At 41.7% G+C, this 27,881-nt stretch overlaps 1 protein-coding gene across 2 annotated transcripts; it reads left to right on the top strand.

Moving 5' to 3' along the window:
- Positions 1-24: 24 nt before the first annotated feature.
- LOC125893290 (cingulin) lies at positions 25-22,932 on the top strand. Of its 2 annotated transcripts, none has more exons than XM_049583871.1 (20): positions 25-212; positions 7,006-7,909; positions 8,046-8,116; positions 8,220-8,289; positions 8,403-8,498; positions 10,222-10,343; positions 10,607-10,718; positions 11,541-11,753; positions 12,879-13,027; positions 14,052-14,172; positions 14,261-14,473; positions 14,679-14,900; positions 14,996-15,244; positions 15,378-15,548; positions 15,798-15,959; positions 16,634-16,807; positions 16,957-17,075; positions 18,682-18,790; positions 18,911-19,074; positions 19,595-22,932. In XM_049583871.1, exons 2-20 carry the CDS (start codon positions 7,007-7,009, stop codon positions 19,728-19,730), a joined length of 3,576 nt encoding a protein of 1,191 aa, XP_049439828.1. In that variant the 5' UTR covers positions 25-212; position 7,006; the 3' UTR covers positions 19,731-22,932. The 2 variants fall into 2 exon arrangements, with proteins under 2 accessions (XP_049439828.1, XP_049439827.1); XM_049583870.1 differs by having other exon boundaries at positions 8,019-8,116.
- Positions 22,933-27,881: the final 4,949 nt, after the last annotated feature.

The following is a 27,881-nucleotide window of genomic DNA, read 5'->3' as shown; positions in this document are numbered from 1 at the left end:
TGGGGAGGCTGGGCGGGACGGTTACATCCCCGACAAAGGTAACAGGTTGCAGTCGCCGCATAAATGAACTTGTTGCCGTGTTAATTTGCGTAGGAGTTGTTTCTTTCCACCCACTTTTCTGCGTGGACTTTGATGGAAAACGTTTGAATTATCACCGACACCAGGGAAGCGAAGTGTCGAGGAGAAGCAGAGGGAAAACTTGAGAGTAAAAGGTAACTTTACGCTTGTTGTGTTGGACTTCACATAGCCAGACAGCTAAAAGCAGACACACGAGCTGTCAGACAGTTAGGCTCTTTGTGGGATGTTTTTGTCCACTATGTGACGCTTATTACTTCCTGTAAGTTAGTTCTGTCATCATTTCTTACAGTAATCTATTACCTTGGGTATCTGTTTGGCAGTTTAACGTTAGCTTGGTAGCTAACGTCAGTTTGATGATGGTTCGAGGGTTAACAGTGACCAGTGCTCTCAGCTAACGTTACCTCAGGATAACTTGCCTGTTAATGTGATGGGAAATACATGGGACGGGTGTTTCTTTTAAACGTTTAAGTACTTTAAATGTGACCACTCGTTTATGGAAGTTGAATATAAGACTTTTAAAGATAGTTTAACGTCGGAAGTAACGTTACTTACATTCAGTAGCTATTTCACTACCAAAACAGGTGGCCTAACGTTACCTGCTACCAGGGTGAACTGTGCACTGAGAGACAAACAACTGTAAGACCTCAGAGACAGTGTTTAGGACACAAGGGGCTGTATGCAACTATATTTAAAATGCTTTAAGGCTTTGAATCTATGCTAGCCTGACATGTATTCTCTGCAACCTCTGAGGGACATCTCGAAGAGCATGTCTGTGATTAAGAGATGCTCTCTTCACTATTAATCTTGAGTCCGATGAAACTGATGATGCAGGCAAGTAAGAAGTGCAGATTATAGTTTTGAGTTGTGGGGAAAGGCTCATGGATTGTGTCATGAAATTGAATAATTACAGCACTGCACTTGCTAAGCCACTGACCATGCTGACACAGTGTCCTTTTAAAACAGAATTAACGTGGGGAGAAAGCTAGTAGCACATTTTAAAGGGCACCTTAGGCATTTCAGTTTTTGAAGTTGGTCCAGTATTGACAGAGACTGCTGCAGTGGTGAAATAGGCTGCAGTGTTACCACTCTGGGTATTTGTCCACTGACAGGCTCAGGTCTTTATTCTAAGTGTCCACCAATATTATGAAAAGGATCCTTGCAGAGATAGACCTTTTTGTTTAACCAAAAACAGACCCAAAATCGCCCTCAACAAAGCTCCCAGAGTTCTTTTAAATAAACAGTAATTTACATGTGTATAGAGGCAGCATATTTTGACATCAAACGGGATGGATTAAGAGTTTAATTCAACCAAATCAGAGATAATTGGAACAATGTAATAATGAAGGAAGACGGCTTTTGTGAGTTTTATTTTGTTTCTGTCAACTCAAAATGAAGTGTGTTTCATGATGAAAAATTGATTGTTCATTCAAATGGAGTTTGGTTGGTTTGGCTAGCAATTTTGGGGTGTTTCTGGCTCATCAAAAACAGATTCTTTCCATAACGTTGTCAGACAGTTCTGATAACAATCTGAGCTTGTCGGTTCAAAAAACAAGCACTTTCAGTCGTCGTAATTGACAGTGCCTCATTGTCCATTTACTTTACATTGCAGCCTGTTTTGCTGCTATCACACAACACTAGGCCAATTATAAAAACTGTTGTCTCCATTCAGGAATTACACACACAAAAACATGGCAAAATAAGGTCCAGGTTGAAAAATACCAAAGTAATCCTTTAATTCTGGACAAAGTGTTAAAGGTTAGTCTGATGTTACAGGTGCACATACTGCAGTATGTAGATAAGTTCCCATAAATCAACCTCTCTCACACACGTACACACTCTTGGCCTGTGTGTGTGAAAGGACAGAGCGTAACAAGTGTCTGGAATGTAGGGTAAGGGAGGGGTGTATTTATGTGCTCCTAATATGGTGTCATTTGTTTACTATTTGGTAACACTGAAGTATCTCTTTGTTATGCCAATGAACTTCTCTGGAATTGAAAAGAGGAATAAATGGCTGTTTGTTTGAGCGTGAAAGAGGAGTAGTGGTGAGTTTGGAGGAGAGATTGACCGCTTCAGAGAGGAAGAGGGCCTGGTTTTATGTCAAGAATGTAATAGAGAGGAGGGAGAGCACCCTGAGGACTGAGAGGCTGCGTGTCCTTAGAGGACACAAAAGGCATGGAGCTGCTGTTACTGTCCATCGCTGTTACTTACACCTACATGTATCTAATTTCTAGGTTATTATGCCTGCAAAACTTAACGATTCACCTGGAAGAAAAGGGACAAACTACTGCTTTACAGCTCGTCCATATTTGCTTAGTAGTGCGCCATTTACTAGTGCATAAACAGTCGATTAAGTGATATAGTCAATTGAATTAAATTATTTGACAACTGTTTTAGTGATTGATGAATTACTTAAAGTAATATCATGGCAAAATGCATTTATTTTGTTCTTTTTATTTATGTGTATTTGCTGCTTTTCCCTCTGTCATTAACCTCGAAAATAGTAGTTTGACATAAAAACCTTAACTCAAGGTCCACTTACGTGCTTTCACTGGCACTTTCAACCTCATTTCTCTCAGTCATCCGCAGCAGATGCAAGATACAGCTTGAGGAATTGTAAAGAATGATTCAACTTTCAATTAGTTCAATAAAAAACTTGACAGGTTTATGATTGTTAATGCATTGTACATCCCCTCCTAAAAACACTTCATGTACTGATACTGTAAGTAGATACATTGCAGTATGTAGGATGATACATTTTTATATTATAGTGAATGCAGCACAAACAAAAGTTAAGACTCAGAAAGCATTCAGCCTTTGCTGCTGTCTCCAGCTGTATCAGTTTTAGGCCAGGCCAGAGATGATCTGATCACATGAACCATGCTGACTCTGTGAGTCAGCAGAGGCACTTTCATGACTCCACACATTGCTGTTGTTTCATTTCTCTCCACACCCGCTCTAATCTCCTAATTACATTTTCCATTCCATCTCGGATCTTAACAGGGAAGCGGCTCCAATTCAATTTAGTGTGCGGGAATTCAATTTGAGGCCCGAGACAGAGAGCCCGTCAGCATAACTGCAGGGTACCATAACTGGCAACGGAGTCAAAAAGCACCAGATAGTTGGGCATGCAAGCCTGCAAAAGCTTGTTGTTGAAGTCACATCCTATTAATGACACAAGCATGAGTTAGAGACCTTTGCTTGAGAGCGTGTAGCCCACTATAAGAATATTAGAGCTGCAGCTGATGCTTTTTTCGATGATAAATGAATCCTCCTATTATTTATTGATTCTTTGTTTAATCCATAAAATGTCTTAGCATAACCATAAATCAAAAAATTAGAGAAGAAAAAAGCAGCAAATTTGCACAACTGAGAAGCTGGAACTAGAAAATAATGACCATTTAATTGCCTATTGATTTATTGACTATCATTTCAGCCCTAAAGGATACAGAGTCACACACCGTGTTGCTTTCAAATAAAGAAAGCAGTTACAGTAGGTGTGACTGACATTTTAATATGACAGCACAGCCACTGTATAACCAAATAGATTACAGAAGAACTTGTTTGATATCCTACTTTCAATATGGAAAAGGATGTTTATTTTAGAGAGGTGTGAAAAAAATAACTTTGTGGAGAAACCTAGAAGGGAGAACGTATGGGGACAAAAATGTCAGTGTTGAAACAAATAGATTCAGATAAACAGTGCAAGGGAGGAAATGAAAGACCACGGGGATGGTTTTGGCATTCTCAGAATTGCTGCCCTCATTTTCCGCCCCACATCAACTGGACAATAGGATGGGTTCCCCCTCATCCCTGCCCCTCTTCGGCATTCTTCCTCAGTGACATACAAAAATTAAACTGATGAGGAGATGCAGATTAACAGATAGTAACAGAGAAACGTCCTGTTAGTATTGTACTGTAAGTCAGTTTGGCACCCTTACGCTCTACAGAGCTCCCTGCTTCAGTTTCCCATGAAATCAATGGACATTGCCCTCGTATGGCACGTTCGTCAGTGCATGTCATGCTTGACCTTGCAGTGAAGACAGTGCGCTGCAGACATCATGCTTGACTGCACAAATGTGTTGTGACATGGTGCTTCCTCTGTGGTTCCCAAAGGGTGGAGGGAAAAAAAAACTCGACTAGCTGTGCACCTCTGATGAGCAGGTCTATCTGCGGACGATGCTTACGCACCACAAGCACACAGATATCCTCAAAGGTCGTTGATGTCGTGTTGCTTCGCACACTGCCAGCCCAGACATTTTCCATCACCTATTTTCGCTCCAAAGTTGTTTCATGTATTCATTTTCGCTTCCACAGCAGGGACATATAAGATTATCCGTCCTGGCTCACTTTGCTGACTGTATCTTTTTCCTGGCTTGGATTAGTCTGTGCTGCGTCATACAACCTTCAAAATCTGCATGGAAATATGAAAATGCACGTGTAGGCGTTCAATAATGCATGGGTGCATTTGTTAGTTATCTGTTAGATGGTTACTTTCATAGTCGGTCCTTTGTGTGCGCGCAGGGGGGAGGGTTGCGCACAGAACAGCTTGACTTTGGATTTTATCACACAACGCACTGATAAGAGAAGAAAAGCGGAGTGTTTTCTTTTTTCTCTCTTTCTGTCTCACTCCACCCCCCTTTCACTCTCCCAGCCCACTTTCTGTCTCTCACCATGGAAAGCTGTGGAGGGGAAATAAAAGGTGCAGAGGTCAGGGAGGGAGTGTTGTAACAGGTTTGATGTGAATTTAATGAACCATACCAGTGTAATGGACATGGGGGGTGAGATCCTACAGTTTGACCTAACAAAAGGCATGTTCAGTCAGTCAAGGTAACATCAGGAATGTTCACTTAAGTACTTTATATTACTGAGAGTGACGCATAAGGCTGACAGTGACTTATCATTAAACTGTGACGTATGATCAGTTGAGATACAAATAGTTTCAGAATTACTCATCAAGAGCTATCAAAGTATAGGAAAAGGGAGGATTAGGGAGTCAAGAAAAACTCAAAAGTGGAGAAATTACAGAGTGAAAGAATGAAAAGGTCCGTACTAGTTGCTGTGGTCTTTATTCAAGCTGTCAAAGTTTTGAAGTGGGAATTAGGTTTAGTATCTGGCTGGGAAACTTCCAAAAGTTGGGAAAGGCTTTGTTGGTCCTTACAAGTGGAAAGTGATATGTGGGTGTGTGCTTTCAGGTTAATGACTAATGGAGTGCACAGAGCACAAAGTCCACACAAGCAGCCAAAGAGGCAGAAACTAAGTGTTACTAGCTATAAATCTATGTCCTTGTTATTGTTCAAAGCGCTTTGTCTAACAAGGTTTTGACATTTCAGGGTTGCATGTGAATTAATGTTTAGGTATTCTTAGATTTCCTCGCTGTTTCTCTGCAGTTCTGTGTTAACCTGGCTATTGATCATAATGTCCTTTTCACCCATACGTCCCTGAATGTGCTACTGTGAGCGTAGTCTAAGCGATACTGAGTTTATCAGGCCATTACTAGTTTGACTCACCAGATATAAGCTGCACCTTATAAACTTGCCATTGCCTGGCTATATAGGCCAGCATTCCTTCCCCCCTTCCGCTATCTGCGTGTTAGGTTTTTAAAATCCCCTTTGCTATGGGAAACAACAATAACCTCCGAGCTAACAACTGAAAAAAATAGCACGTTTTAGTGAAGATGTGGATTGTGCAATAAGGCAAACCTGTTTTGTTGTTTCTGGAAATTGTCACAAGGATTTACAACCTATAAAACAACTTGTGAACACACCTCAGAGAAACCCAGACTTAATCTCGCAAGACTCTCATTCCTGATGTTGATCTGCTTTCTGACATGGTCAGTCAGAGTTGGTTTGTCACATCTTTTTATCCCTGCAGCAGCACGCGCCCGTGACATTGCCTTCAGCAATTTACCGATCCGTTCCACTGCACACGAGCCTCTGTGACACCATCGTGATAATGTTCTGTTCTGCAAGTGCCACATGCAGCCAGCAAATCGACTTTGGTTTTTTTACAGGTCCAGTGAGCTCCTCCAGAGCTAAAGTATAGTCAGGCTTCACCCTTATTCTATTAAGTTTCTCTTTTTTATTAGTTAAGTTGAATCACAGGGTTGACATGTGTCTGTTAGGCCTACTGTTGTTGGTGGCATTTTCTTTTGAGAATTACCTATTATAATGACAGTGCTAACCTCCTCATGTGCAAATGTAACACGATTTTGCATGGGTACCGTTGCTGCATCGTGGGCTCAATACAGTTGTGATTGGTTTAAAGAAATACAGACATACCAGAGCATTTTTTCCCCTATAGCAAAATGATGATATGATGATGACAGTGCTGCTGAGAGTCTGGCCATGCGAGACAAGGCCAATACTAATATCTGTAAACAGAGCTCCCTCTGCACAGCTAGTCTCAAGGATCAGGTGCTAGTTGGCCACAGGAACATCTTCAATAAAATCATCAGCATAAACCACCGCACACTGAATTATTGTGATTTTATTTAGAGCGAATAACGCGCTTCACCCGTGGCTTCTTCAGGTTCACTCGACTAATATCAGTATATGGAATTTTAAAAAATCTGCTAATGATATATTGGCTGATAGTAAACACATAGCATAAACAAACATTGCTGGTACAGGGTTTTATTTATTCTATTTAATTTGAATTGAAACGAAGATAGCTATTAATGGTAGCGTAAACGCTAGCTCCCACAGAAGAAACAGTATTGCCAGACCTCTACTGGTGGACACATCTCTACCTTTCCATGTCATATATTGTCATGTTGCCCAGCCCTATTATACATAAATAAAAAGCTGAATGAAAATACTTAACAAAAGCAAATACTGTATGTAAAAGCTCTGTTCTTATGTGTGACCTAACCACATAAATGCATTCTTCTTCTTCTTCTTCTTACCCTGCCCTGTTCTGTGTTACCAGCATGAGCACACCGTCCTCAGGTCGCAAGACCCCAGTGGACTACGGTGTCCAGATCCGCTTCATCAATGACCTCTATGACACTGGCGGGGGGCAGCCTGGGCCACAGCCCAAGACCAAGACCCAGACCACCTCCAAGTACGGTGTGGCGGTCAGGGTGCAGGGCATCGCTGGCCAGCCATATGTGGTCCTGAAGGACGGAGAGAAAGGAGACTCGTATGGGGTTCAGCTCAGGACCCAGGGCCACCCTGGTTACAGTAGCCTTCCCCGGAGGAGAGAGAAGGCAGAACCAGGAACACAGGGGGCAGATGTAGGAGGTGGGCAGGGAGGGGCACTACGCCGGGCACAGTCCCATGGGTCACTGCTGGAAAGAGATGGAGAGGGAGGAGCAGGCAATGAGGATTTTCAGTTGTCCAGGCCACCAGGAGATGGGAAGTCTGGAAGTTATGGGAATCTGGATGGAGGAATTGGGGTAAGGGGGGACAGAGAGCAGGTTCAGCGTGTCAGTAGCAGAGAGGGGAGCATGGAACGGAATATGTGGGATGGTTCGTACAAAGCTGGGCTCAACGGGTCAGTGGGGTCAGTGAGGAGCAGTCAGTCCTACCCTGCCCCTCCTCAACAAACAAATCAGAGACAAACTCCTGTCAACAGACAAATAAACAGGTTTGACGGTGGTAACACTGAAAGCCAACAGAGAGGACTCCGTCCCCAACAGCAAGATCCCAGAGCTACATCTCCTCTCCTCACCCCCAACCCCTACAACTCACCTCCGTCCTCAACTCATAGCAGCCTGGGACGCAGCCAGCCTGCTGTCACCAAATTTCCAGGACACTCGGCTAATCACTGGACTTCACCAGGGAGATACGCTGCTGCTGAGACGCCGCAGGCCACTCTGACTGAGGCACAAGTAAGAATAAAATATTTAATAGCTGAGCATTACCACTGATTTTTAGTGAGCTCCAAACACCACGTAGCATGCAACATTGCAAGAGTAGTTTTCTGATCTATGTCTCAAGGTGACTCCTGACCTTTTGCTGGACCAGGGTCAGAGTACAGAGGTGAACAGCGAGGAGGAGCAGGTCATGCAGACTATATACAACATCCTGAGACAAGGGTATGGACCTACACCTAGGGTGGAGGTTTTATTTCGTTATCATAATGCACTGGTGATGAATGATAACTGTCATGTACGTTTGACCATTTTCACCTTCTCTCAGGAGCAACGAGAGTGATGTCGTCATCAAGCACAAAGTCAAGGTCATCTTTCAGAAGATACAGACTCTCAAGGTTTGTATGTAATTCTATAAGGCTTTGTTTCTGCCTGTTTTATACGTCAGGTAAAGACATAGTATGAGCAAGCTGCTTACATCTTTGTCTCCATTTATCTTCGTCTTCAACAGCCTAAAGAAAGACCTCAGGAAGAATGGATGAGAGAAAAGAGGGAGCTTAAAAGGAAGATGGCTGAACTACAAACTGCCCTGCAGGAGGAGAGAAGGGTAAGTAAAGTAGAAATAAAGATGTGAGAGCATAGATTTTTTTTTTTATATTGATAGCCATCCAAATACTAACAGTAGGTTATTAGCAGTGCTGAAATTTATCTCTACGCTTTTCTTAAGTGGATAGGACAATTTTACATTCATAAACAATACTGGAATTTCTTTCAGTGCCAGGATAGATATCATGATAGAGCTTTGATCAAGGCCACAAAAATGTCGACCCTATATGAACCTGCGCAGTGTCTGTCCTAGCCTGACTTGAGCACGAACCACGGCAGAAGTTTTGGGCCCGAACCCATTAAAAAGTCGACTTTCTAGTGTTAAAAAAACCAAAACAACAACAACAACAAAATACATACATTTTTATTATTAAAACATGTATTACAAGCTAAGGGCTAGGGACTATTTTCTTGCACCACCACTTCTTCCTTTTCTTCCTTCTGTTATTTCAGTAGTCATAATAATAGTTCAGTACTCAGCAGAGCGGGCAGCTGCTGGGGAGTCAGAAGCAAACATTGCCCACTAAGTCTCCTTGCAACCCCCCCCTTTCTCTCTTGCTCTCGTTTTCTGCTCCTTTCGCGTGCGTACTCCTCGTTCTCCACTATATTGCTCGATCTCTCTGTCACTCTCCCTCTCTCTCAGTCGCTGTCCCCCTCTTGTGATTTGGTTCATGGCAGCCCCTGCCATTTATGCATGAGAACTGCCAGTCTTATTTATAATAAAAAAAAATCACTGGTAAATTGGCCAGAGCCTGACCTGACAGCCCCGCCTGGCTCTGCCCGAACTAGGCAGGTTAAGTTGGGCTCAGTTGGGCTTGGACAGAGAATTAAACCTCTATTCTACAAGGAAAAATAGACATTAAGGGCATACAATCATAGATATTTATTTAAAGATAAATATAACAAGGGTATAACATGACAACTTTTCTTGGTTAGTAGCAGAGAACAGCAGAGTGACTGTAGTAAACATTAACAATATGAGAGTAAGAAAGCGCAGCTGGTACCGATGTATCGATGCTGCAGAAAATGTTAGATGTAGAACACCCTTTAAAATATTCAGACTCAACATACACCAACAAATCAATATATCTGACAGCAATACACTGAAGAATGTACAAGTTTTGGGTTGTTGCTGACATTTCAGTGCCTCGAATGACCCACCAACCTCTCTAAATTCACTTGGCTGATTGGAGCTGGCTGCCACCAGAAGACGTTCACATTAGTAGAGTAACCTGCCACTTTAAATCAGCTCTGATTACATGGTGCACATCCAATGCCACACACATCAGGACTCTCATCCAAGTCTCCTAAAACCCCCTCCACTATCAAGTGTAGGAAAATAGCTGTTGGTTGGTTGAGAGTGCGAAGCTGTCCTCAGTGTTTTTATGTCTCTAACTAATCTAACCAGGAGCGCTGGGGGGTTTCTTGGAGTGTGCTTCAGATTAATCCTCACATTAATCCTTAAAGCCCTCTGGCCTGGTCAAAGGTGCACACACACAATAATCTAACTTCAATAATGACTCATTATGAGTTGGTTTAAGGAAGGTGGGCAGGTCTTAATCCCTAATAGCTCCTAAGAACTTAATCCCTTATGCATATTGATCGGTGGGCAAATGCAAGCTTGCTGTAACATTTCCTAAAAGCCCATTGTTAATGCCACCAGAGCTACCTGATGTCTAATGTTTCACTGCTCTCATTTATTCATCATGTCTGCTTGTGCGTAGGACTCTGTTAGCAATTCTGATCCCACTCTGAAAGCTGAGCTGGAGTCCTGTCTGGATGAAAATCTGCAGCTCCGGGAGATGCTGGACCGGAAGAAGAAAGAATTAAATGAAACACAATCAGAGTGAGGATACGACAGCGTACACACTCAAACACACACGCAGATAGGGGAAAGCAGGAAGGGTGCATGGTACCATTGTCTATGAGTCTTGGTGGTCAGGAGTGAGAGGGCTGCCTGACAAGCCCACTTTGTTTTCAAGCACATGCTCCTCACAATTTCATAAAACAAGCAGTTACTGTAACTTATTCACAAGACAAACAAGTGTGCCATAGTCACATGAATTGAAAGAATCATTCAGCAGTGTTTATGTCCTCTTTTCTCTGCAGGCTGACTCAGCTGCGTATGGACAGGGAGAACGCAGAGGCACGGGTCAGAGAAATGGAGGACCAGCTGGCTGAGCTTCAGGATGAACTGAGAAGAGAGAATGGCAACAAGACGGTATTACAGAAACACACTCGCATAAATAAACCCACACAGATGCACAGGGAGAAACTATCTCAACCCACTACTGGTTTTTTTAATAAGATGAGACTGAAATCTAGACTAAACTGAAAAGGTTTTGCAGTTAAAAGCAAGATTAACTTCCTGTTAAACAGATGGTTCACCCCAAATAATAAATACACACTTTTCCTTTTACCTGTAGTGCTATTTGTCACTCTAGATTATTTTGGTGTTAGTTGCAGAGTGTTGCAGATATCCGCCATAGAGATATCTGCCTTCTCTCTTGCATCTACTGTTATTTCACCTAGCACCACCGAGCCAGCTAACATTATACCTCATCCAAGGTAGACGCTAATAATATTTACATCTCGGGCTGTCATATTCAAGAGCCATGTGTAGATGCATGCTTCCTCCTGCGCAGTGGTATGGTTGATGGGTGCAGAAAGAAAGTAGTTCCTACATGAAACAGCTCGCAACAAGGTCTGTGATTATTATGAGTACCTGGGTCATGATTTCTGAAAAGAGACATTGCTGTTGAGTTTTAAAATGAATTTTGAGTACCACAAGCTGAGTGCCATCTAGTTCCATTATATTCAAGAGAAGGCAGACAACATTACTCGGCATCTCACACCAAACAATCTAGATTGATTAAAAAGGATGACAGGTAGGAGGAAAAACATATTTTTAATATTGAGTGAACTGTCCCTTTAAGAAAAAGCTGTATAAGGTTTGTGTAAACAAATGAGCAATACTGTACAAACAGGAGGCTGAGAGATCAAAAGCATCAAGTTAATATTGTGTGTACCCTGTTCCCTGCAGGACTTGATATCTTGTCAGGCACAACTGATGGAGGTGTGCCAGCTGAAACAGAAGCTGGAGGAGACGCTAAGACAGAGAGAGAGGGAGCTAACTGCTCTCAAAGGAGCTCTGAAGGAAGAGGTAGCCACGCACGACAAAGAGATTGAGGTGCTCAGAGAGCAGTACAGCACCGACATGGAGAAGCTCCGCAGCAGCATGGAGCAGGTGTCTCAGGTGTGTGCACGAACACAGCAGCCAGCTCATCATTACTTTCATTTGACATGAGTCAAAATGAAGGCCAGAAGGGTCAAACCAGTCCAACAACAACAGACCCCTTCCGGTAAACTCAGAGAAACCACTTCTACATATATCAAGTTTTTGTTAAAATATTTTTATTTTGGCTTTTAGTAGATTGTCTTATTGAGATTGATTTACAAGAGTCAGCTTGTAGCACATCCACATCTCACTCAAGGATATTTTGACAGGGTACATGAATGCTGTGAGAGAGAAATATGAACCCTACATATACATACATATTTATATAAGAATAAATGTTTCCTCATGTATAATTATATAATTTTTACCTACGAATACTGTTACTCTCCTAAAATGAAAGGAACAGTGTGTGGGATGTAGTCGCATGTAGCGGTGAGGATTGCAGATTGCAACCAGCTGAAACTTCTCCCATACTCCAAGCATGAAGTCTTGGTTACAATTCCCTCCATGGTCCTTGCTCAGGAAATTATTACTGTGAACCAAATTATCTGCAGAGATCTCTTCCTCTCCAGAACAAGCACACCCAGTGATTTAAACCTGTAAAAACACTGAACAAAGCAGTTTCACGTTACAAATCCGTATTTATCTGGCGGTGTTTGGCATGTCGGAGACAGACCGCTAGTCCAGGACCTGCTACTGTAATATATCCTCACCTTTTTTCTCTGATAACTTAAGATCCAAACGTTCAGAGGGTTTTTACCCCAAGCTGAATTATCTGCTCAGTTCTTTTCCTCTCTTAAACAAATGGACAGAGTGATTTAAACCAGTAAAAACACTGAACAAAGTAGGTTCAGGTTGACAAAGTGGTGTTTTTCCAGTGCTGCCTGCAATAGAGTGGATTTCACTACCTGTCAGAGTACTAACATGGGAGTGTCTGCAGAGGAGATGCAGCATGCACAGGTGCACTGAGCATGCTCGGTCAGGTGCACTATCATAGCAGCAAGACATAACATTTTAACCTTGACCTCCTCAATGAAAATAGTATCTTCAATAAACGCAGAGGTCTATGTATGTTTTTTATGTCTATTAAATGTTAGGGATATTTACAACATGCCCTAATTCTTCTTCTGTGGTGCATTTTAGTCTCACGCAGGGATCGAGGCAGAGCGGTTGCGTGTGAATGCGTCCGTTCGCACCCTACAGCAGCAGTTGGAAGACTGCAGAGATGAGAGCAGCCACTGGATGGAGCAGTTTCACACCACCAGAGACGAACTTCGAACAACCAAACAAGAGTGAGTTTATTCTAATATCTTTCTCACAGAGTATATTCATTATAACCCACCTGGATTTTGGGCTCTCCAGTGCTTACTCGGACATGGGTTTTTGTCACCATCTTTTCATGGTTCTTTGCACCTGCTGTACTACTAATGTGTGTCCATCTTTTCTCTTTCACTCTACAATGTTTCTCCCCCTCTCTGTCAGAGAGCCGCCCAGCAGCACTGAAACACCGTGAGAGTCACTAATTGAACAGCATTTGTGTTTAGATGTGCAGACCTGTAGATGTGGCTAGCTGTGCTAACAACTGTGACTGTAGTTCCAAGGTCATCCACACTGACAGACCTAATTCTTTCTACAGTGTCTACATAATCCATATTTAAATATGTATCATGAACCTTCAAATACCAGTGGAATGATATGTGGACCATATTTAGTTCTGTGGTTGAGCAGAATTGGTGCTGGAAACCAGTCACCAGGGTTCTCACGGGTCCTTAAAATCCTTAAAGGTTTTGAATTGTAGGGAAAAAATCAAGGCCTTCAAAGTTTTTGAAAATAGATATAAATAATTAATCTGTGTCTCAAACTATGCTGTGTTGTGTCCTTGAATTTGAAGGAAGAAGGCCTGGAAAGTCCTTCAAAAGCCCTTGAGTTTGGTGTTTAAGAAAGTGTGAAAAACCTGAGTCACAATTTAGGTCTTCATGTGTCCATACAGCGTAAAACTGTATGTCAGCAAAAACTAAAGGGTGGTGTGGATGACCTTAAATTTCTATGTTTAGCAAAAATGTGTCGTAGATTTGTTTTCTGTGAGTATGTCTGACTGTTAGATGGTAAAATGTAAATGCTGATTCATTTCCTGTTGTTTGAAGATTAAATAATGACTTATTTGTTTATTGACTTACATCAAAGTGAATTAAGCTCACCTGCCATGATTCACCTGTACAATCCAACTGCTGCGGATCAGCTAATCAAGCAGTACTGACAATACTTTTATGGGGTACATTTTGTCTAACTCAGCTGTATTTAATGTACACTGTTTAGACTCTTGCAAGCCCGTCTGGAAAAAGAGGAGTTTGAGGAGGAAATAAAGGAGCTCCAGGATAGAGTGAGCACCATGAAACAACAGATACCCGACCCTGTTCACTCACAGACTCTCAACCAGGTGAACATACACACACGATCTCTGATGCCTGATCTGTTTAACAAAAATTAAGCAGTCAAACCATCAAATTGTCATTTTTTTTGTTCAGGAACTTCAGCGATACAGTGCTGATCTACAGAAGGCCAAGTCTGAGGTGGAGAAGCAGAGGACGGCATTTGACAAGAAGGTCATGGAGGTCATCTCCATAAAAAAATCTCACCAGGACCAGGAGGCAGAACTGAAGTATGAGATTGACAGGTTGAAGGACCAATTACAGAGGGCCAAAGAGGATATAACCAAGGCCCAGGAGAAGAGCAAACGGGTTTGTTAAATCTTACAGTGAGGAGCTGAAGCACCCTGAAGGGATCACTTAAATTTTAGTGAAGTTTTAATAATGTAAAAACAACAAATCATGGTGATGTGTATGTGGTAGTTTTGGTTATTACAATGATGAGATTTGCGTTTAATCTCCATCATCTCTTTTGTATTTTTTTGCCAACATCATTCCCTTGTCTTTTTGCCAATAGCTCCCAGACCCATCCGTCATCTCAGAGCTGGAGCAGAAGGTCAGTGAGGCACAAGGTGAAGCTACCCAGCTCAAAGAAAAACTCTTATTAGCTGAGGAGGAAGTGGAGGCCAGTAAAACACGTCTCAGTAGAGCTCAGAAGGACATTAAGTCACTCGAAGATGCCCAGCAGGAGCAGGAGGAGGCCAACACACGTCTCAAAGAGAAACTCTCACGGTTAGAGGTAGGTCACACACCACAGTGTGGCACTGACCATCAGTGCATTAGAAGCAGCAGACATATTTAAGCATTACTGGACATCCTCTGTGGTTTCCTCAGGCTCAGCTGCAGTCCAATGCCACAGAGAGCTCAGAGGCAGAGATCGCCCTCCACGCTGAGGTGAGAGGCTTGAGATCTGAGCTAGATGAGGCCAAGAGAAAAGCTTCCCGACTGAGCCAGGAGCACCGTGATCTTATCCTGCGTGTGGAGGATGCGGAGAAAGACAAGGAGACACTCAAACAAACCCTCAACCAGCTGGAGGAGGCCAAACGACAGCAGGAGAGAGCTCTGGAGAAAATCAACAAAGAGGTAAGCAGAGGAGATCCTTTTTATTCATTTGCAAAGAAATGAAAGCTCCCAACTGCTCTTTACAGCACTCGCAGGACAAAAAAAAAAAATTCACCCTCTGTTTTTTCCCCTCTCCCTCCCGGTCTCCCGTCAGTATGAGTCGCTGACCATGTCCTCAAGAGAGGAGGCGCAGACTCTCAGGGTTCAGCTGGAGGAGCAGAGAGAGAGGGCACGCAAGGAAATGCAGGAGGCGCAACGTCACGGAAGCGACGCTAAGAGTGAACTGGATAGAAGTCATGTAAATCTAAGGAGACTGGAGGAAGAGGTGTGTGTTTGTGTTTTGAGTGTTTGTGTGCATGCTCACTGACTTGCTTGGCCTAGTTGTTTGTTTGTTATTATGAAAGTCTGGTCTGAATGTTTTCAATAGTTTTGACACATAATATTCATGGTGCATGCTTGGCTGGTTGTGTTCATGGGTCTGTGCGATGCAAACATGCAAAACCACACATATTTATTTCATGATGGAAATTGAGACTGGCATCTCTGTTTCTAATATTATTATGAATCTAACTAGATGTCACGACAAAAGAAGGAGCTTCTGCTTGCATGTGAGGAGAGAGACAACCACCAGCTGGATAAAGAGCTTCTGACCAACAGACTGCGCCACCTTGAGGGAGAGATGGAGGCTAACAAAAACAGCCATAATGAGAAGGCCCGGGAGATTCGCATCCTGGAGGTAAGATATGTGCATCTGCTCGCCTCCATGGTTTGGGAGAGTAAACTATGACCTCAGGGCTCTGTGCTGTTAATAGCTGTGCTCTGCATGCACTGTAGTCTGTGCAAATTTCTGGACATGTTTCTATACAGTTCTTACTTTCATTTGTAAACCAAACAAAAATATGGTTTATAGATAACATGTAGGTAATAATTAAGTCGATAGAGATATACTCCCTTATCAAGAAGTACAACAGGTCAAGAGTACTTACATGCTCACATGTACAAACTCATCATCAATAAGTCTCTCACTGAGGCTAATCCAGTACACACAGTCTCTTCTCTGAGCATGTGTTTCTGTTGTGTTACATCCATTTGGCTTCCTCAGCATATTAGAGTTATGATATATTTTATATAGTAACAAGACTTGAAGCAGTTCTTTAAAAAAAAAAATCATTTGAAAGAAGGTTACATTTGTATGATTTTAATTTGTGCTTACTTAAAGATTTCTTTGTTTCCATGGTACAAAAAAGGAGATAACTAACAAGAAAAAATAAATAAACAACAGCAAAAACAACTTTGCTATCAGCCAGCACCCAAATTGTTACCTTAAATATGGGAATTGGCCCAGAGTTTTACAACCAGTGCATCCCTACTGATCGTCTAATACAGTGGATCTCATCTTGTCCCCATCAGGATAAGCTGAAGCGTTTGGAGTTGGAACTGGAGGAGGAGAAAAGCAGCGTGGAGATGCTGACGGACCGAGTGGCCAGGAGCAGGGACCAGATTGATCAGCTCCGCTCCGAGCTCATGCAGGAAAGATCCTCCAAACAGGACCTGGAGCTGGACAAGAACGCCATGGAGAGACACGTATGTAACACATACACAACGTATGTGTCTGCTGACATTTTTTGATTAATAGTAACTGAGTTTCATCCAATCAAAACATACCCACCCTGCTGCCCCAGTTGTATTTTGGGTATTGATGACCTTCTCTTTGTCCATGTCCGTCCCTGCAGCTGAAGGAGCTGAGGAGTCGTGTGGCTGACATGGAGGGCCATTCTCGCTCCTCAGCAGGAGTCTCCCAGCTGGAGAACAAGATCCAGGAGCTGGAAGAACGCCTTCGGTGTGAGGAAAGGTACAGAGTAACAAATAGAAAACATGCTGCAGTCCACTAGATCTTCATATTGGATCATATTTTTTTCACCCTTGTGTGTTTGTTTGTTTGTTTGTTTGACAGCTGGGAATTTCATATGTTTTTGAACAGATTCCCTTGAATTTGGTGGATAGATACTGTTTGTCATTGGCTGAGACACAGTGGATTATGTAACAGTGGATCCCAAAGTTTTTTTGTTTTTTTTTTTTAACATGTACCTAAGGACTGTAACTAAGTAGTACATTTACCCAAGTACTGTACTAAAGCACTAATTTGAAAGTATACTTGAATATTTCCATTTTATGTGACTTCAACTCCACTACATTTTGGAAGCCAATATTGTAACACTTAAATCGCACATCAGATCTTGATGAACAAATTATTGAAGTTGGAAATCTTTACTGATGTACATTGTATAATTTGTTGGGAACAAAATGACGTTAAAACGGTCAGTGGAAACCAAAATCATCAACCCAGGACTGGATTTAAAATCACACTGAAAATCAAAGTAAAAAAAAAAAAAAAAAAGTAAAAAATTGAGATCACAGGCTGATGCAACTTGCGTGAATTTTATCACGGCAACTCATAATGTGACTTAGTAGCGAGTGCAGCCCTCACGTGCCTGTATGCACTCCCAGCAATGTCTGGGCATGCTCCTGATGAGTCGGCGGATGGTGTCTTAGGAGATCTCCTCCCAGACCTGGATCAGGGCATGAGTGAGCTCCTGGACAGTGTGTGGCAGTACTTGGCAACGTCGGATGCACCGAAACATAACATCCCATAGGTGTTCAATTGGAAAGTGAGGATGTATTAATGTGGATGCAGCTTCACTGTAATATAGTTCAATGGTGTTCATTATGTCTTTAATTTCTGATAATGACTTTAGTTGTTCTTTTATCTCAGACATGTTAGGATGTTACATACCTTGACATGTTTCGGCAGAAACTTCTGTCTTCCTCAGAAATGTCACTTGGTGGTGGTTGTGACGGGTCTTTATCAGCTGATCTGTCAATCAGCTGATATTAGGGACGCATGACCAGGACGGTCACACACTGCAAGCATGTATGCCCCCTCGTTCCTGTTCATTGTCCCTTAAGGAAGCGGGGCCCAGGGACAATGAACAGGGACAAGGGGGCATACATGCTCTCCCACACCTGGAGCAGCATCCTGGAGAGGCGGACGGACGGACAGCAGGTGGCTGTCAAAAACTGACAGGACGGTCACGCCACCCTAATATCGGCTGATTGACAGATCAGCTGATAAAGACACATTATAACCACCACCAAGTGACACTTCTGAGGAAGGCGGAAGTTTCTGCCAAAACATGTCAAAGTATGTAACATCCTAACATGTCTGAGATAAAAGAACAACTACAGTCATCACTGTAATATAGTTACACTTACACACATACCCGAGAGTAAAGTAAAGCCAGACATTAACACCTGGCTACAGAGCATCTTCATGAGAGCAATGAGGTGGCAAATGTCTCGCTCAGGGGCATTTTGGCAGCAGTTGAGATGAAGGGAGTATGGCTCATTAACATGCTCACATCTCTCATGCTCTGCTCTTCTCTTGTATTCATGTAAAGGGAGAAGAACTCTGTGTTGGCGTCTCAACGACGTCTGGAGAGGAAAATAAAAGAACTTAACTTGACACTGGATGAGGAGAGACAAACACACACTGAACAAAGGGACCAGGTATACACATTCACCTCCTACTGTATGTCAATATTTGAATTTACTCTTGATATATGGGAATACGTAAATATAAAATGCATACACAGTAAAATTGCACTTTAACCTCATCCTGTGTTACAGATTGCTCTGAGAGTGAAAGCTCTGAAGAGGCAGGTGGACGAAGGAGAGACTGAGCTGGAGAGGATAGATGGACTGAGGAGGAAGGCCCAGAGAGACATGGAGGAACAGATGGAGCTCAAAGAAGCCCTGCAGGCCAGAGTCACAGCACTGGAAACTGAGCTCAAGTAAGCATTTCCCTTTCTTTGTATCCAATTCTGTCTCTCATCCAATTTGTTACTCACTGTGCGCTTATGCAAGACACATCCTGACAGCCAGATTATCACAGCAATGTGTGCGAGTGAGTAAGAAGGAGAGACACCATCTCCTCCTTCCTATGGCACAGACGGAATAAAACTGCGTGTAAATGACGTTATTAGCAGCGAACCCAGATTCCTTTTCTGTTACACACAATTACACACACTAAGTAGGGATTCACATAACCTCCCCGAGGTGCAGTATTTCACAACAAATCAGCAATCACCATGTGTGAACAGGTATTTCATTAAATTAAAAAGGCACATTACTCATGTACCACGGGGGAAATTAAATTCCAGACATGCTCCCACTAGTAACAAGGAAGTGCATGTTGTTGCCAGCAGAGGGAGCACTATGATCACTTGGCAGCACTGACACGTGAATAAAACATCAAAGTGTGTTTCAACAGCTAATGATGATATTAATAATGTCAATGATTATGTGTCACAGGAGGAAAACCCAGGCAGCAATGCGCCCAGCTTTGGATTCATCGGTCCTCAGCTCAGATGACGACGACAGCCTGTATGACCCCTCCACCATCACCTCCATCCTCACTGAGGGCAACCTCCAGACCAGCTCCTGTTAAGACAGTACTTCAGGGACAGGATGAGGGTGGGAAAATGTAGCACTGCTTAGGGAAACAAATGGAAGGAAGTGTAGGTTAGCTGCTTTGTAGACTGGGAGTTAAAGCCAAAAGGCAGAATGGTACACACTACAGACAAGGAGGGAGGGGTGCAAGGACCTAATGATATATTGTATTGATATATTATATTGACATTAGCGGGTAAATGATTTTCCACACCAGAGTGAATGGAAGGAAACAAAACATCCTCTGCATTTCAGGGTGTTTCCTTCAGTCTACAACCTACACTGATGTTCTCCATGGTACAGTTGGAAGTACTCCAACATATGAAAACTAACTACCGCACAAAGTCAGTAACTGGAATGCAAGGAGAGACATTAAGCTGGAAGCAGAGAGAGATATAAATGAAAAATACCTCTTGCATTTTTTGATACAAATTCAGCATGTCAAACCATTTCAGGGTTGAGACTCTGAGTCAAGCACTTACGGTACCAAGTCTGGTTTTGACTGAACAATCAAAAATACTCGTTTGGACAGTTTACCTGTTGGTAGCCACAACCATCAAATCACTAAACTTCTGTACCCCAGTGTGCACAAACATTAGGTAGGGCTACTAACAAACATGGACCAAACACTGACATTGAGTGCATTCATGATTAAACTATAAGCAATATAACACTTTAAATCTTATGCTGGTTTTCTCACAGTTATTTTGCCTAACCAAATCAAATGGTTTAAGTACTGCATATTATATGTAATGAATGAAATGTGGAGTTTGTTTACTTAAAACAAAATATATTCTCACGTTTTTAATGTCACACGGTACACAGGCTAGGAATTAAGAATTATAATATGACACTAATAGCACCTGAAACACACTGTTGAAAACTATAAATGTGATAGAAACCTCACATTGGTGGGAAGGTTTGATTAGTTATGTTAGTCATTGTTCACTGTATGAAGCAGCTTCCTGTTAGAGGTGCAACAGACATTTGGTTCTGTGGTCTATAACTTTGAGGACAGATGGGACATTTGTCAGAATATCGTATACCGTATAGACAGTTTCATTGCTATTCTGTTGCTTAGGCGACAGCTTTGGTCCTTGTTTACAGCTACCAAGGAAAATATAAGATCTTTTATTCCTTGTCAGCTACTGCATCAAAAAGATTTTCAACATACACTTGGACACATTCAGAATATTTATGTGGTCAAGTTTGAAACTGTCTTTCAAAGTAAAATAATGGCCAAATATCTTCCTGTCTGCAGTGGTGCCCCCAAGGTGGGGTGGGGTATCACGATTGCCGGTTCCCTTAGTGAAAATAATAGGATGCCAACATAACTGTTTTAAGAGGCTCTGGCATGCTTTTTTTTTTTTTGAGCTAGCACAAAGGTAGTGGTCTCTTGTGACGTGAGACAACCTAACGCCCCGATCACACATAAAGCATTTTGCAGCATTTTTTGAATGCAACTGGTAAAAAAAAAAGCTTTTGCGGTGCCTTTTTATTGTTGTCAGGCAACCACTCCATCACGTCCTTACACTAACCCTCCCATGTATTCACTCTACCATTTTTTTTTCTCAGTAATTAGTAGCTAGTTGCTAAAATGAGCAAGCAGAGGGTACTTGCTGTAGTTTTGGTTGAGGGTGAGAGACTGTCAGCAGTTTGTTGGTCGGAGATTTGTGTGGGTACATGAGACCCTAAAAAAAAGAGCATGGATTACAGTGAGTACAACCAGTTGGTCCAGTTGGTTCTCCTCCATGATGGCAGTTTACAGTCATATTTTAGGATGACTCGGGGGCAGTTTGACAACCTGCTGTCTATCATCGGGCCATAAAGCTCTGGGTATCCAGCAGTCGCTACCATCAGTTTCTCCTCCATTGTTTACCAACTGTGAACTTGTTGTCGTGACCACCACAGAAGGCCCGCCTCTCAGATCATCCAATTGGATAATGGGAAAAAAGACGACGTGGGGCGCTTTTCCACTCTGAGTTTAGGTTTTTTCAACTTCAGGAGTTCAGAGCGCTCCAGCAAATACACCAGGCGCCTAGAGCACAGAAACACGAGGCGTGTCACAACATAGAAATTGTGAGCAAATTCTCATGAAAAGCCATTACAAAAAGCCTCCTCCAGCTGCTAAAACATTTTCTGTGTGATCAGTGCTCAAGGCATCCATTGGTTCTAGCCATGTTGGCAAGAAAGTTAGGCTAGATTTCGGCGAGGGAACAACTAACATAGCCATTTTCAAAGGGTTACCTTGAACTTTTATGTCTGAATTAACTCTTATAACTGAATGAAAATGTGTGGGTGCCTAGGGTCTCTCCTGAAGTTGAGAAAACTTGTTCCCAATAAATGCTTTGTTCCTCTAAATCAATGTACTCCTTCTAATTAAAGGAAAAGAACAACCAGCCTAGTTGAAGAACAATGAATCACCTAACATATATACATACATAACACATTAAAACAGGATTGTTGTGGAACTCACAATGTTAAATGTACTGGTATGAGTCAATGCATATTGGGTAATTAGTTATATAAACTGCAAAATAAAAAACCAAAGTATATCAGCATGTGATTCCTTAACTCTCCATATTGACAAAGTTTTAAACTAGCCCATGAACTTCAACAGCATATTCGAATCACCTAAATCCAGTTACGTCTTTTGGTTTTGGTGTCACCTCATGGGTTTCAGTGGCTCCAAATGTTCACCTCTGTGATGCCGCTGCCTGTCTAATAAAAGCTTAAGTGTATTTGTAGGTGCTGCACTATATCTATGCATTCCTTAATAGCGAGTCACTGAAATATATTTTCATCATTTTCATTATGATGCCTTAAAATTGTTAAAAAGAATTTTGTAACTGTAATTCTTACCTGAATGATTTTGTAAAATGTTTGTATTTAACATTTGTAGATTTTTTTTGTTGTTGTTTTGAGTCTCGATTTGATTTTTGTATACAGTTTGAACAATCAGCCAGAGCAATAATAACTGTATTTCATTTTGCTGCAATGTTATTTTTCCTTCCAGTCTTTTCAGTCAAACTGGAAAATGCTAATTAATTTGATTTGTTAGACTGTTGAGTACAAAGATGTTGAATTTAAAGATGCTGGTATATGCTGTAATTATAACAAAAAAAGAAATCACACTGTGACTGTACTTCACAATGTAGAATTTTTTCTATGGAAAATCTGGCAACAATAAAACTATGACGTTGAACTGATGTTTCTTTGTTTGCCCTTTTTAATGTTCACAGAATGTTAACTACTTTGACTGCATAGTTTTGTTTTTACACATTTTAACATGTGCAATTTCCTCATAGTTTTCAACATTTCTCTTTAACAGAAGGACGTCAGATGTCGCTGGCTCTCTGCCCACTGAGGCTGAGATTACAGCGGGAAGTGTTTGCACATTCTGGTGGATTTCGTCGGAGGCTCAGTTGGCTTCATTGGAAGAGATCACTGTTGGAGGAAGTCAACAAATCTTTAACCTACATGTAAGTTGATGTGCAGTAATACACACACCAGTTCTACTTTGGAAAAAAATATTTAAAAATGCAAGTCTGTTTCTGATGCTCCAAAAAATGACCAGAAAATCTGTTATTGCAGTTTTAATACTAATTTAATTGTAAGACACCTACGCCAGTTGATAGCAGCTCTATTCTAAATAAAAGAGTAAAATGTGACTTGTACTAACGCTCCGTGTGATCGACAAACACTACAAATTAACAATACTGTATATATCGCCATCTTCAAGAGGCATATGACAAGATAATAGAGATGGATCATGTTTTTGTTTCAGCTGCAGGGCGGTGCTTCCCTGGAATTAATGGTTTGTTATCTAAGCCTGAGTTTCACACAAGTGTGTTGTATGAGCTTTTCAATACCGCCTACAGGAGTTCGCTAAGCGTATAATAGTTATTATTACCGTGACAACGACTGTGTGTGTCCTGTACCTGACATGGTCTGATTATAGCTTTGTCTTTTCTACATCTCAGACACTGGTGTTGAAGAGACAAATTACCGTGGCCCAGGAGACATTTAAACATGTCGTAGCAGGGAAAGCACAGGTGTGAGTAATAACATTAATTAGATCTACAGCTTCCTTCTGTGTGGGCTCTTCCAAGGTCCTGATACCGTGCCTGCTGCATTTCCTGCTGGAGCATTTCAACAGAATGAAGCCATCATTAATGTTATTAATCATGTTTGTGCTTTCCGCTATGTCATTATGTCTGCTGTGAGAAAAGGATTTATCCGTTATTTCTTCAGGTGTACCAATTACATTTTTGTGTAACAGTGTGACATCTAAACCAGTGGTTCCCAACTGGTGGGTCGCGGTCCATTCTGAGTGGACCACAAGTGACTCGCAGACATGAGTACAGTGAATTTCCAGCACAGAGCTTTTATTTTGAAGTGCTGTAGAGTGAGTGACTAAAGGACAGCTACTTGAGAGAAACAGTAAACTAGCTCGACGACATGGCCAAACGCAAGTTTCACGCTAAATATATCAAACTGTGTGGACCTTGGACTAATGACTAAAGAGAAGTGTGGACTCTGTGGCTGGACCAGTTGGGACCCAGTGACCTAAACAGCACAGGCCCTCCTTCCACCCTGCATTCATGTGGTGTCGGAATATTCGGAAACATGAGTTCCCAACTCCAAAAATTAAAGTTAACGCCACCTCAAATCAGAACAACTGGGAAAGTTAGCAAAAATGTTGGTCCACAAGTTGCCGAGGTGACGTCATATATGCAGAAACATGTAATTTGTGAATGGTATTAGGTTGTAACCTTTAGTTGCTGTCCACATAGAGTGACCTAGATCAGTTAGAAAAGTTATTCATTAGCATTTCTCAGGTAAAGAAATATTTTTGTAGTTGCAGGCATCGATGGGCCTACTGGGCACAGGCCCAGGGGCTCAAGGTACTGTATTGGGGCCCCTCTATATTCTTCACCTGCAAAATGTTACTCAGATTAACTAATGAGACTTAAAATGACCACAAAGAGACACAAAGGTAAGGTAAGGTAAACTTTAATGTCCTTGAGGGGCAATTTTAGATACAGACAGTAGTCATACGTACAACAAAACACACAGTACTACCCAGTATCACACACTGTCGGGGGTAAATCATGGATTAGTGGTCTCTGTTGGTTAAGATAAACCATAGCAGACGGGACAAAGGATGATCTGTAATGCTTAGTGCTACATTTAGGGAGGCAAAACCTCCGCCCTAATGGAAGCATCTAAAACTCAACATGGAGGAGACAATGTTAAAAGAAAGAAAGGGGCAAAAGCAGCACTAATGTACAGAAAGTCATCCAGCGATTATCCACCTGTAGCTTTTCGGGCCTTGTAGGGAATGAAGCATTTTCCAGCAGTAGTTTGCTCTACTACCCTCAAACACACCGTGACCACGATGTTATGACTGTATAGGCTGTTCCAGCTGAGCAGCAGAGCGTGTGGGTGTGCCAGTGTTGTTGTTTTGCCCTCTTATCTCTTGCCACCCTGTTGCTTTTGTTCATCATAACTGTGTGATAAGCATCGCGCAGGGCAGAAATAAACTGAGCTGATGTGTTCATAGCGGAGACCTGCATCCATTTTGTGGCAGTATTCACAGATGTACACTATTATTCTGTTCACACACCTGGATGAATAATCTGGGCCTCCAGTTTTGCAAACCTTCATTAAACAGACCTCAGAGAGATGAAAATACTAAACAGCCCACGCCCTCCAGAGATTTCAGACAAATTAATAACATCTGTTTGTTAAAAGTTGAATTGTGTGATAAGGTTTATGCCGTTGAGACACAGTCTGTCTCTCGTAATGGGCACTGCAGGTTGTGATGGATTGTTTGTTGGTGCCAGGAGCACCACAGGGTGAGGCATGTTAGGAATGTTCAGGGTCAGCTGAGATCTTTGTGAAAACAGGTTGAAGGAAACTTCTGCCGAACTACTTAATGTTTATGAGATAAGATCTGATATCAACACCTGCCACTGCTGATCTAACTCATATCTAAATCTCAGAAAAATCTCTTTACCGTAACGGGAGTAAATCCACGCCTTTATGTTTCATGCCAAAACATTTTTATGACTTCAGGCATTTGTTTTTGGTACGTTTGAGAAAAGAGATGAAAGCCAGCACCCTGGAGGGAGACTTCACCACCTCCCTGCGTTGTTTATGTGTTCGCATCCTTTTTGGCACATTGGCACAGGTAACAAGATTGTGTTTGGCTATTTTGAGGCAGCACAGTGGCGTCTGCGTCTCACAAGTGTACAGGTCTCTTGCTGATTTTAACAGACTTACTGGACCCCCTGTGGTGCCATTGTTTGTTTGATCTACAAAGGACCTCAAAAAGCCCTTTTCGTGTCTCGGTTCCTGGGAACTGAACTTCTTTACTTGGAACAAATATGTTGGCACGAAGTCACGCCTTCAATATTTGCTGTAGAACCAGATGCAGCATCCATGAAACTACACCTCCCATCCAGTGTGACCAAACCTGTACAGTACCTGCATGCAGTGTACTGTATACCTGTTTTGCTAGACTGTAAATTATGAGCGAGCATACTTTCCATGGGTGGGATTGGGTTTCCATATCATTCCAGCTTCCCAGGCACAGCTTTAAACCTGAGAGCTGATTTGCCAAGAGCTGGGTGTGTTATGTTTTGAAATCATGGTGTGTTTGCTATTACATATGGTTACTCAGAGGGAATGCAGCCCTACTGAAAAATATTTCCATTTGCCTACAGGTGTTCCACATGTGGGAATACAGGTCTGTTAGGGTTGGATGAGTAGTTCAGACACAATGGTGAACGTGTTTTTATTGTTCTGCATTAATTAAGATTGAAAAAGCAAAAATATAAGGAGTGTTTAGTGCTATAAATATCTCTCATTGTGTTCAGAAGCACATGACAGTAGGGTCATGGCCAGGGTTTTAGAAATACCAAGGTTATGACAACACAGAACTTTTTTACTTGTGTATCTAATTAAACTAGTCAGGGATTTTGTGACTATTTCTACTACTCATTCCAAGAAACTGTAAGGAAAGATTTACAACAAAATTTAAGAAGTGGATTTAAGTTCTGTAACTTGGACTCGAGTCACACATTTAACAATTTTAGACTCAACTCAAGAAAATCAAAAAAGACTTGTACCTTGACTTGGACTTTAACACCAAACACTCGTGACTTCACTTAGACTTAAGCCTTTTGACTTGAAAATACTTGATACAGTCCCCCAAGCCCAAAGATTTCGTTCACATACAACAAATATGTGATGGTTAACAAAAACAAATTGCAATATGCAAACGGAAAAGGGAAAATAATAGGTGATGACACACAACTTCCAACTTTGTTCAACACTTGAAGTCACAAACAACAGGAAGTTGGTGCTTACATCAATGTAGTTAGCGAGCTAATGCTTAGCTAACATTAGCTAAACACCCACAAACTTTTTTTGACAAATAAATGTACAATTTAAAAAGCATTTATGATTTGTGTACATGTTATAACTTGTTTAGGACTTGAAACTTAAAGGTTAAAACTCTGGACTTGTCTTCAAGCTTACTTGTAACTTGTAAAACAATGACTTGGTCTAGGCTGCTGGAATCCACACATTCACACAAAACATACTGCCGACGTGACCTCAGTGTTATCAGTGCAGCTCTGATGATAATAACTAAGGGATGGAAAGATGACTCTTCCCAACGTGGTCAACTTTGCCAAACCAGAGTAAATGACTACACTTACAGTGTCACTGTTATTTTCGGGAAGGCAGCACTGCTGTATCACCACCCACTGACTCTGTGTCACCCTATAGTGCACTCACTGACCTTTAACATTTGTTCCCACTCAACCAAAACATTAGTTTTTTCACGCTTTTCCTGTTTATGGTCACTGGTCATCTGATTAGATCTTTGACCTTTAAATGGTCCCACTCATACTAAAAACAATGGAAACATTATGATATTTATTTATTTAAGGGGATATTTCACTCAGTATTTATTTGTTCCTATTTGTTCCTTTTGGGCATTAACAATAAAAAACTTTCTTTTTCAATTTATAGTTAAAGTGAACATTGGACAATCTGCGTAAGTATTCTCTCCATTAAAGTGAAATTAAAGACATTTAATCACTTTTTATGGACAAAAACAATGTATCACACCCTA

The sequence above is a fragment of the Epinephelus fuscoguttatus genome, linkage group LG8 (genome assembly GCF_011397635.1).
Source record: "Epinephelus fuscoguttatus linkage group LG8, E.fuscoguttatus.final_Chr_v1".
NCBI classification, from domain to species: domain Eukaryota; kingdom Metazoa; phylum Chordata; class Actinopteri; order Perciformes; family Serranidae; genus Epinephelus; species Epinephelus fuscoguttatus.
The sequence above is the reverse complement of the archived record's forward strand: the minus strand, read 5'-3'. Positions and strand labels throughout refer to the sequence as shown.